Source organism: Ctenopharyngodon idella, chromosome 13 (genome assembly GCF_019924925.1).
Source record: "Ctenopharyngodon idella isolate HZGC_01 chromosome 13, HZGC01, whole genome shotgun sequence".
Lineage (NCBI taxonomy): Eukaryota > Metazoa > Chordata > Actinopteri > Cypriniformes > Xenocyprididae > Ctenopharyngodon > Ctenopharyngodon idella.
In genome coordinates, this window is record NC_067232.1 from 35879690 (window position 1) to 35892039 (window position 12350).

Here is a 12350-nt window from a genome sequence, read left to right on the forward strand (position 1 = left end):
TGGTTTATAAATGATTTACCTCACAAATCCGATTAACTGGTGCAGATTGTGTTCCTAGATGAATGTTATAAGCAACACAAACTCGCAGAAAATGCAGAGATGGAGTTTGAGACACGCTCCACGCGTAAATGATAACAGTTCAGAGCAGCATTTACTGTGAACGGAGCCGCTCTGAGACGCACATAACCTTCATGCATGCAAATAATTAAAGCGCATATATATATTAAACCCACAGGTCATGCATTTATTTAATTGAATCGCTGCCTTTGTGAATTCACAATAGCACTATGCTATAGTATGGTTTTTAAAGAGTTTTAATACATCGTGCAGCCTTAGAAAACAGTCTAATAATGCGGTTCATGGATTCTCATCCGTGGAATGCGCCACTTGCGGTATTTTTCCGGTAACTCAACACGGGTAAATTGCAATCAAGGATTTTTAAAAATTGACCACTTGAATTTAATCGAGGAATTGTCACAGCCCTACTCTAGAGTAAGTACTGAATAAGTACTTACTTTACGGCCACTAAAAAAGTTTGTTCTACAGTATATAGCATGAGTGTGTGTAGTATGAATGTAATCCAGACATACTACATTCATCGTTCTGTTATTATCACGTGACCTACCAGCGTCACTTATGTGGCTTCACTGCCATTCACAAATCCTCTCCAGTGGCTTCATGGGATAGTAAAGTATCCATCATATGCAAACTTCAAAATCTTACTGGAAATAGTAAGTCATTGGGTACTTTTTGCCTACTCTTTTATGAGTACTGTGAATGTCATTTAAACATCCTTTGTTTAACAGTTTTGTCTAATAATTTACTAGAATAGAGACAGTAAACTAATAATGAGTGCGAATATTTAAATCTCTCTCTCTCTCCTTTTTTTTTTTTTTTTTTTTTGCTGTTTCTGGACCCTGGTTGGCTGTGGCATACTAGTCCCTGACATGTGCGGTTTTGATTAGGTGTGGGTGGGTCTGATGTGGGGCCGGGGGCCTTGGGCTTTCGCCCTCCAGCTTGTACTTTCACCTGGGATTTCTTGTCTCTGGCTGGCTCAGCACTTGTCTCGCTGTTTTAATGCTTCACATATTAGATGAGGTGCACACACACATTCATTTGGAGCATAAAATAAGTTTAATGCAGGAAAGGGAAAAGGAAAAAAAAAAAAAAAAAAAAGAGAGAAGGAAAAAAAAAAAAAAAAAAAAAAAAATGCACACACATAGGGTAAGTGTGGCGTGGGCGTGGCGGCCTGGGCTTTGCACTGGGCTGGTTCCATGCTGCACGCCATGCTTTTTTAATGCATTATACACTAGTTGACATAAACATCATGAGTATAACAATGAAAGCAGCCATATTTATTTAAAAAAAAAAAAAAAAACAGACAGGGTAAGTGTGGCATGTGTGGGACGGCTGGGGATGGGGATGGATTTTGGGACCCTCGGCCCCGCAGCACCGCACCTTGATAGCTCGTTGCAACATGACACTGACGGGGGTCTATCCTATGCCATGGCCATGAGGGGAATAGAGGCAGCTTTATAATATCTTATTATTAATAGCTGTATCAATATTACCATTATTAATACTATTATTATTATTATTATTATTATCACTGCCATTGCAACTACTACTATTATCATTACTATTAATGGCTGTATCAATATTACCATTATTAATATTATTATCATTATTGCTATTACTGTTATTTTTATTTTTCCTCTTCCTGATCCTTTAACCTCCCCCTCATTCCGGATGAAATGAGTATATTTCTTAATATTTAGCATTACTACTACTGCTAATACTATTATTACTATTTGTCATTTCTTATTAATTGGATTTATCATTGTTATTATTATTATTATTATTATTGTTATTATTATTATTATTATTATTATTTATTATTAATACTGTTGCTATTGTCACCTTCCTCATTTTTTGCATGTGATACTATTATTATCTTCATCATTATTATTGTCAATTTTTTTTTTTTTTTTCTCCTCTTTGATATATATATTTTTCTTAACTCTGGTTATGTCTGTTGTACTTTCCCACATGCTCCTTTATTCATATATTTCCACTCCCACACCCAGTTACACTTAGTTACACACACACACACACACACACACACACACACACACACACACACACAGACACACACACACACACACACACACACACACACACACACACACACACACACACACATACCCAAATCATACTGGCTGTTATGTATGTTTTGTTGGTCTTTGTATTTGTATTTAATTTCTTTTCTGTAAATATTGTAATTGTTTGTTTGCATAATAAAAAAAATAAAAATAAAAAAAAACTAATAATGAGCCATCCTCAGTGCTGTCAAAATAATCGCATGACACATCAGCCAAATAAAAAAATGAATTGGCCAATGTTGATAATTCAAAAATGCCAAATATCGGCCTTGGCGATATATCGGTCGACCACAACTTTCCACATCTTTCACTCTACCTCAAATAAATCAGACAAAGAGTAAAGAAATCACTGGCATTACATGTAAGGTGTTGAATTCTGTCTAAATAAAAACCCCATCAGTGGATGGCAGTAGCGCACTCTTGCTATTTTAAATATTAACATGCTTTAGTCATTTTATAAGCTGCTATTTGATGAGACTTGGGTCAAGTGGCTGACAGTCCTGAGCCTGTTTCTTGTGTGAGGTTATTGTCGACAGATGTTTTATTAGACTCCAGGTCATGATACAGGTCTGCTCACTTACATTTGCACAGTGTAAGGCCAAAGCACAGAAGACGGCGAACATCTTAAAGTTGTTCTCATCAGTTTTAGTGAAGGCACTTCCTCCCAGCTTGTTCACCATTTGTACAACACCAATCACAGTCCCGCGGCTGACTATGGGCATGCACAGGATATTCCGCGTCGTGTAGCCGGTATAGAGATCTACTTCTCTGTGAAAAGCAGAACAGATGACACACAAATGCACACATTCCCTGAGCTGAACACTCATAGTGCTTGCTTGTATATGATTGAGTAAGGGATTGAGTTAAACATACAACGGGTTCTAGTGCTGGCTCATCTGGGCTTAACATAATCATCTTATTCCAGATTTACACAAATCCAGAACCCCTTTTCATCTGACATGTCTACTTCATCACCTAGAACCACAGACCACTGTGTGTCCACATGTCCAACTCAACAATACACCCATATCATGCATCTGCTGGGTGAATCTCACCAAAACACATTTGGGTCACATTTTACCTCAACATCAAAAGAAATGGGATATTTATTTCAGGACTATTTAGGACTTTTCTTTTGTCAGTACAACAAATAATAACAATATATTATTACTTCCACATTAGAGTAATGAGAATGAGATTATTTTGCACCATAGTAAAAAAAAAAAATTATTTCGAAAATCTTTATTACCTGTTGAAACGAGGGTCTGCATAGGCATCCGGAATATTCAAAACTTCTCCCGTTCGTGCCACCTGACCTGCTATTCCTTTCTCTATAGAAAACCTGGGGTGAGTGTTAAAGGTCAGTGGCAGTGTATTATATAATCTGTAAGTACAGTTTTTTTTTTAAATATACTTTTAAGATAGAAGTACAGTTGTGGACAAAAGTATTGGCAGTGACATAAATTTTGTGTTTTGCAAAGTTTGCTGCTTCAGTATTTTTTTTTCCACGCTTCTATGGTATGCTGGAAAACAATGATAAGCATTTCGTAAGGCTTTTATTTTATTGGCAAAAACATTCGATGTATGCAAAGAGTCAATATTTACAGTGTTGACCCTTCTTCTTCATAACATCTGCAATTTGTTCTGGTATGCTCTATCAGCTTTTGGGCCAAATCCTGACTGATGGCGAACCATTCTTGCCTTATTAGTGCTCGGAGTTGATCAAAATTTGTGCTCCCGCAGGCACGAGATGTAAATATAGAAAAATGAAATGATGAAAAAAAGTATTGAAACTAAAACTGCCAGTAGGTAGCAGTAAATCATTAGGTGTGTTTGACTTGACAGTGGCACTGCGCAGACCAATTGGTGTATGATATCAAAGTACTCAGAGAGCGTTTAGAGAGCAGACGGCTCCGTATGCTTTCGAATAGCTCTCTCTGTACTTTGATGGCTCTACTGTGGATTTGTTGCAAAATAGAGATAAAACAGACAAGGTTCTAAAAAAGTCTAAAATGAAAGTCACCTAACATTAACTTTTTGCTTATTGAACTGTGAAAATCAATAGGCTATCACATTTGCAATCATGCTGATATTCAGGAAAACAGCATTTTATATCCTGTAATAAATATTAAAAACAAGAACTCATACAGGGACATTTTTGCCTCATATATCTTGATTTTTGGGGGGCATTTTTATTAATTTTGTTGGCATTTTTGCCCCAAGTCCCTGTTAACTTCCGTGGTGGAGGGCCTCTTTTTCAAACGCAAATGGACAGAGGCTCCTTCTGTTCTGAGGTCTGTTTCAAGTAAAATGGGTGAAATCTAGCAAAGGCCACTACTGAGTGGAGTAATGTAGGGAAAAGTGAATGAGGGTATAGGGGGCGATTTCTAACACAGCTAATGTGATGATCTCCGAGCTCTCAGGATGCTCTCAGGACACCTTACTGTTGGCCCGACACAGGACTCATGGTAGCGTTCACCTTTTCTTCTTTGGACAATCGATTATGCAGAAGTCCCAAACAGTCAGAAGGGGGCTTCATCAGAGAAAATACCAGTCTTCTGCTGTGCAATCCTTGGACTTCCTGCAGAATTTCAGTCTGTCCTTGAAGTTTTTCTTGGAGAGAAGTGGCTTCTTTGCTGCCCTTCTCGACACCAGGCCTTTGTCCAAAAATCTTCACCTTACTGTGCATACAGCAAGCTCTGCACTGGTGGTGACACGATTCAGTAGGAGACGGTCCTGGCACTTGCTGGACACTCTGGGACTTCCTGAAACCCTCATCACTGCAGTTGAACCTCTCTCCTCGAAGTTCTTGATGATCTGGTAAATGATTCTTTCAGGTGCAATATTCTTTGCAGCAGTTCCCTTGTGAGTCCATTTTGATAGCAAAGCATTGATGGCTGCACGTCTTTCTTTGGAGGTAACCATTGCTAACACAAGAACACAATTGGAGGCACTTATTCTCTCCTTTTTTTGGCAGTCTTATAATCCAATCAGAATGATAGAGGGATTTCACCTGACTAGTACTTGTTCACACTTCCCCATGTGCTGATGATAAGATTAGTGAAATTATGTTTTGTGCCAAGGCCAAAAAACATTGAAATTTGGGTTTTTGTGATAAAGTTCCTCTTTTTTTGGCCAATGAAGCTTTTTGCAATTATTTGTAATTATTTGCAATTATTAAATTGCATCTGATCATTCTGCACAATAATCGCCTGACAATCACCACAACTGAAGCAGCAAACTTCGCAAAACACATAATTCACAAAATAAATTTGGCCATGGCTGTACACTAAAAGTGCACATTCAATGCAAACAATTACGCACTTTTTTTAAGGGAATGACTCATTCATTACTCTACATAAAGGACATTGAACATATATGTTGATGCTATACTGCCCGTCATTGAGCAACCTGATACTGTACTGATTTACTGTCAACAGTCAAAGATTCAATTCTTCAATTAATCTCCATTAATCTCCAACTATTTTTACATAAATCAATTATGTTATGAGGATGTTAAAAATCAAACATGACTGGGTAAGGAATTGTGGGTGCTCACCTAATTTCTTTGGTTTTCCTAAAGACGGGTTTCCCTTCATTCTCCTCCCCGATATCAAACAAGTCAGAGTACAGCTCTTTGTTATTGTGATCCACCTGGAAAAGCGCACATCTGTCCGCATTAACCAGGTTTTTTGCATATATCTGGAACACAAATAAACAGGCATTTCCTTAATGACATTTCTCCACAACACAATGCAACACATGTATATTTTTGGAAGAATTCATTTTAACAGAATTACCATGCCAGTGTGGTTCATCTGCAGTGAGTTCATCAGCATTGATAACCATAATTTATTTTGTTACTTATATTCTGTCAGCCTTGTTGATGGATAATATATTTTGTTTCTAAATTTATGATTAAATCTTGTGTAAAATATGTGTTAATCTCAGGTGTACATTTCATTTGCTGTCATTATATTGTATTATATTCATGGAGTACTGTACATATATCAGCATTATGAGAAACTCACTGAAAATCCCATTGCGGTCGACCACTATATATGCGTCTATGTGAGACTAGCAACTGAGGAACTTGTTCTTCCCTCTGGATTTCACAACTTGGTCACACATTGCTTCTTATCCCCTCCAAGATAAACTTCTGCTTTATGAAACTGCTGACAAGTGAGAAATCTCTTGAAACTAAGAAAGACGTTTAACTACTTCAATATTTCCAAGCACATACTTCCAAAACCGGAGGTAATATTTGAATTAATCCCTGAGAGGGAAGCCAAGAGCTCAGAGAACTGCTGGAGCGGTGTCAGACGGACTGCCTGTCCTCTCCCTGACCTAACTGAATCACTTCCTGTGCTGCTTTCCTCAACAGGAAGGAGGGGACAGAGACATGAGGGGGCCAATGGTCTGATACTTGGATTGTATGAATATTTGCATTTGTGTGTGTGTGTGTGTGTGTGTGTGTGTGTTTGTGTGTGTGTGTGTGCGCGAGTGAAACCTAGAGAATACAAACATGTGAGTAAATGAGAAAAAGAACATTTAAGAACAAGCCCAAAGGCTGGTAGGGTGACCAGTGACTTGTGGGGGTTATCATAGAACATGGCAAACAAATGAGAGAAGGTCTTTCATAGCACAAATCTCTTTGGCGTTGATGGTGACACAGATGAGCGACAGAAGAACAGCATGTTTGGCCTCATGACCAAGCATGTGACCCTACTGAGAGAGGGAAAATCTACTCACCATGATATGTTCAAGTAGAGAATCTATTGCCACTATGTTGTCAAAGTACGTTCTGTTTGAAATTGAAAAGAGGGAAACACCTGTCATTTTAAAGGTATAAACGTATGATACTGTATTTTTTTGTATTTATTTATTTTTTATAACATTGGTTATTATAAAGGTAATTGCCAATAAACACTGAAATATTTCAACAGTATGGAGAAGGTCTTGGAGGAATCTCAAGAAAACATATCAGTGCACATTTAACCCAAAAATCAAAAGGACATTGGAAGGGTTTAAGATTAAGATTTTTTTTTTTTTTTTTAGGATTAAGACATTTTTCTTTGCATTGTTATTTTTTATGGTAATTAAACATATTTCTTACACATTACTGTAATGCCTAATTTTCATGAAAATAATGTCACAATGCAAAACGTCTTAATGGTTCTAAAACAAAAATAGACTTAATTTCTTTTAAGCAAATTTTTTTGTGTGAGGACCATTATTGCCATTATTTTTGAATTTAATTGTGAGGGTAAAAATTGACCATCCTGTCATCCTGATGTTACTAAACACACATTTCATGAGATTCCATCAATACACACGTATAGGCATAAACTCGCTTACTTTGACACATCTAGGAGAAAGTCGTTGAGTTCCGTCTGTTTGGCGAGACCTCTGCAGACCTGCGAACAAAAGAGGAACAGGAAGCTTGAAGAAATGATTTTCTAAGTGAATTCCATGTGTAACTGATCATGTTGATCACCAGCCATCAATCTTTTTAAAATGTTTTGATCTATAATCTCAGTGTAAAAAGCTGATAATACTTCACTGTTTCATTCTCCATCTACTTGTTTTTTGTTTGTTTAGGTTTTTTTTTGTTGTTGTTGTTTTGTTTTGTTTTTTTAGAAAATGCCTTTTGTCCTACATAGAAATAAAAAAAATGATACATAATTCGGCTAGATGGTTAGAAGATGACAGCAGAATTGCCATTTTTGGATGAACACACCCTAAAGAAATAGTTCACCTAAAAATTAAAATTCAGTCATCATTTACTCACCCCTTCATGCTAAAACCATATGATGTTATTTTTTTATGTAGAACACTAAAAGGAGAACTTTTTGGATCAGTACAGTTAGTCACTAAGAGCTGTTCTTGTATGGAAAAAAGCTGCGTGAATTTTTTCAGAATTTGATTAAATAATGATTCAATTGTGATCCATTCCTTTAAGGCCTTTTATTAAAACGTGTTACTTATGGACTTTCTTGTCTACTATGCTCATCGGGACCATGTTCTGATGGTTACCTAACTTCTGAGAAGATTTGTGTCCCACAGAGAGAGCTACTCCCAAAGAGCTCTGTGATGCACAGGGACATTAAAGCCCAGAGTGTTGTCATTCATGTCGTACAATCGTTTACTTACAAACACGACTGCATTGTCATTAATTGCACCTCCTGAGACGAGGGTGTGTTTAATGTGTGGTCTGGTTGCTTACACTGGGCCCACCAGCAGCCTGATCCATGTACACAGTGGATTACAGAGATCAAAACACGTGTGTACAACCAAATCAAACAGCTTATGCAACAGAACTCAAACGGTCAATCTGCAACAACAAGCAAGGTTTAAGCAACGCATTGTTTTCCTCAAATGTACTCACCTGAACTTGGTGTATGGCTACAGATGCCCAGGCCAAATTTGCTGTTGCAACCTAAAAAACAGGGTACACTCAGCCAAAGATGCAATACGCCCACATCCAGCACTCCACAAACAAGCAGAACTTCATAGTTCTGTGTGCCTCGCTTGACGGTGGAATGTCTTGTTAGCCCAAATTTGAATACAATTACACATTTATTGTTACTATTTTCATTTACAGTAGGGCTGGGTAACTCCGGTCCTGGAGGACCGCTGTCTTACAAAGTTTATCTCAATCCCAAATCCCAAATCCCAAATCACTAATCACTAATCACCAAACACACCTGAAAAATCTAACATGAGGCTGTATCCAAAATCGCGCCCTCATTCACTGAATTTATTTGCCGCAGTGTTGCCAACTGCTTTCAATAGAAAGTAGATAAAACTGGTAGTTAAATGTCACTGGCTGACATCATAATGGCAAATTCATTGATCTATATAAATGTGAATATAGATTGGTGGGCAAAATAAGAACCTAGATAAGGTTTGTCCAAGAAGTTAGAAGCTAGATTTATCCCTAAACTTTTAAACAAAGTCTCAAAAGGGGCGGGGAAGTCACTAAATCTAGTGACAAAATCGCTAATTTGGCAACACTATTGGCGCAATGCTCACAGGGCATGGGTATTCTCTAGCTATTGAGTGTCCATCAGTTGTACACTCGTTATTGAGATGCATTATGGGATAGCATGAGTGCACATACTGTAATAATGTCCACTATGGACACCACTACAAATGGCTGTCCCTTCAAATAGTGCACTATGTAAGGGTATAGAGGCAATTCTTGGACATAGCCAAGTCTTTAGGTTTACTTAAAAATTACAGGTGCGTTTGATTAGGGATGGTACTAAACTCTGCAGGACAGTGAAAGGAAGTTGCTCATCCATTTTTTCCAATAATAGTAAAGTCATCAAAACTCTGAAATAACACAACAGAACTATTCAAAGGAACTAACCAAACCTTTTATAAAGTACTTTACTTTTATAATCTACTGTGAATTCCTAGATAGCATAATGTCTGGTCTATATTGCAACTTGTACTGAACAAGACAGGACCACCCATTTAAAATAACTGAAATTTCAGCATAATTTTGCTTGAAAAAAAGGTCCATTGTATATTGTCTATAGTGTAGCAATGTAAAAACCACAGCCACCACAGAAGTCACTTTCAAACTAAGTAGTTTTCTGTAGGTCAACGTGGTGAAATTGTGAAAAACCTGAACCCGTTGAGAAATCTGTGTTGGGAATTATTTCGTCCATCGCGCAACATTCCAAATCGCGGGGATTCCTATTGAAATGTGAAAATTCGCCGAACAGTAAATGTGACTGTACCTTTAAGCAGGAAGAGACTGATTGACTAACATGTGAAGCGACCAATTACAGTTTGTTTTGTTTTTACAGTATGTGCAATTAAGGGGTTGGTTTATATGAAATAGATAGATTGAAAGTTCTCAGTCCATTTTTTTTTACACTACTGTGAAATTATAAATTATAATTTCTCATTTGTCAAATAATTTGTGGTAATTGAGGCATCCCACAGATGTTATCCATAGACATTAAATTGAAAGCAACCTAAATTATTCCTTGAATAGTCCTGAGGAAAAAGTGCAGCCTGGCTAAAAGAATTGAGAGCAGAGACACATGTGTAGTAGACATGTAAAAAAATACCAGCACTTTCTCCCTTACAGTACCTCCTGGTGGCTGAGGTTGAAGGGCTCTCTGCCCAAGTGGCGGTGCAGCTCCAGGATAGCAATGAGGTCTCCGATGGCGGTGAGGATGGGTAGACACAAAACAGAATGTACACGGATCCCTGAGTCCTGCCCTGTGCCATGAGGGAATCTCTCGTCCTACAGGAAAAAAAAAAAAAAAGAGTACACAAGGATCACACAGGGAAAGGGGGTGAGGGGGTGTTATTCAAACAGTCCTAAGTATGTAGGTACAATCAATCAGTCAATCAATCAATCAATCAGTCAGTCTCTAATTATTATAACTAAAATTTATATAATTTTTACACTTTTTATATATTGTCTGAAAAAAATTTGTGAGGTACTATAATATTAATATGAATAATAAAAATATTAATTTTATTTGTTATGTATTGAAATAACAGTGGTTCTCAACTGGTTTGGTCATAGGACCCACATTTTCCCATGGTCATTAAGCCGTGACCCACATTTTTAGGAATTTGACATATGGACATAGATTTTGATGAATGGAATGCACATCAAACTGTCTTATCTAGTTTCTTATTTGAAACATACATTTTCAAAAATAAACAAACACAACTGCTTCAAAATTAGCGTATTTGGTATGAGTGTGTGCAATTTACGTTGTAGAACAAAATGTCAAAAGTATCGTCAAGTTATATTTACCACAGGCTTTATTTTACTTATAAATGAAAAATACCATTGTATAACCCCATAGGAAAATCTAGAAAGGAACCAGCGGTGAATTAGTCTTCTGGATTCTGACATCATCCCTGCACCACTCTATAATGACACTGGCATATAGCCTGACATCATCTCATCTGACAGCAGATACTGAATCAGGACAACATGAGACGTAGGTCAGCGTAATGAAAAAACCCTGCAAGGTCTAGAGATGGGGGATTTAAAAGTTTAACTTCTTTTAACGTGAGCGCCGCATTTTTAGAACATGTACGTGTCATGACACTGCAAAAGACGCAAGTGCAATGGTCAAACACGTCCATCTATGCGTAGACATAGAAAAACAATGGAAATGTAGCGCAGTGGAATGGAAAAACAAGTTTTGTCTAACAAAAGAGCAAAGTCTTTGCAGAGGAGTCAACAGCTTTCACACATGTCTTTCAAAATAAAAGTCTCGCATCAGAAAAACATTTAGAAATACGTCTTTGTTGTTGTTTCTTTGACTACACAGTCCCACTCAAAACAGTCTTGCAAACCACTTTTGGGTCACGTTCCAACAGTTGAGAAACACTGCTTTAAAATAACTATTTTATTATTTTGCCATGCAAAGACAGTCTTTTTACCAAAGGATTTCTTATGAAAATAAAGGGTAAATTATTTTTTTTACAACATATTTCACTGTCATCAAATGTAGCCACAAGGTCACAGCTGAATAGTCCATGTTAGTGAACATTCAAGATGATGCGCAGCTTTATTGCTCCCAGTGTATGACAAACTGGACGTGACATGACACATTCGGTGTAGTGACAAATTTCACATTTTTTTGAAATAGTAGAAATAGCACAAGTTAACATACAAAAATTTAAAAAAACTATTAGTGCAAATACTGTCAAACTGAGCTGCAGTGAAATTAAAAATGTGAAGATCTTGGAAAAGAGTGAAAACAGCATGTGGCTCACCCCCATGATGTCCTCTACTAGTAGTGTCTTGCGTGTCTTTGCAACGTGAGCGGCGATGGTGGTCCCAAACGTGATGGGACCAGAGGGGATGAGCCCAGGAAGCCCCTCTTTTGCCCCCGTCGGAGTGAACAAACATAAACTCTGTGACAGGGAAAGCAACATCAACAAAACAGCATGACGTTAAAAAAAACATCTTGATTCCTCACTGTAACTATAATATTTGTCTAAACTTTAAAAATCTCATTATATATTCCTATCATGGCTAAAATACAGCACTTGCCTAAAAATGGTTAACAATACTTTTATTAATATGCAAAATAATTACATTTAAACTTAAGACTAGCTGTACCCACTTAAAGCTGACAGTTATATAATTATAAAATGAATGTAACAGATGAATGATTAAAAATAAAAACACCACAC

General features: G+C 37.2%; 1 protein-coding gene across 6 annotated transcripts in view; it reads right to left on the bottom strand.

The window, feature by feature from the left end:
• The window catches only part of pde10a (phosphodiesterase 10A), a 140336-nt gene that overhangs the window by 27451 nt on the left and 100535 nt on the right, over positions 1-12350 (bottom strand). For all 6 annotated transcript variants that reach the window (XR_007933295.1, XM_051917674.1, XM_051917670.1 and 3 more), the window contains exons 6-13: positions 11928-12068; positions 10273-10428; positions 8551-8601; positions 7521-7579; positions 6915-6966; positions 5722-5864; positions 3412-3504; positions 2744-2930 (exon numbers count right to left, since the gene is read on the bottom strand). Coding sequence is in view for 5 of the 6 variants with exons in the window: in XM_051917674.1 (XP_051773634.1) it covers positions 2744-2930; positions 3412-3504; positions 5722-5864; positions 6915-6966; positions 7521-7579; positions 8551-8601; positions 10273-10428; positions 11928-12068 (882 nt within the window). In the remaining variant the exon portion in view is untranslated. The remainder of the gene's footprint in view (positions 1-2743; positions 2931-3411; positions 3505-5721; positions 5865-6914; positions 6967-7520; positions 7580-8550; positions 8602-10272; positions 10429-11927; positions 12069-12350) is intronic.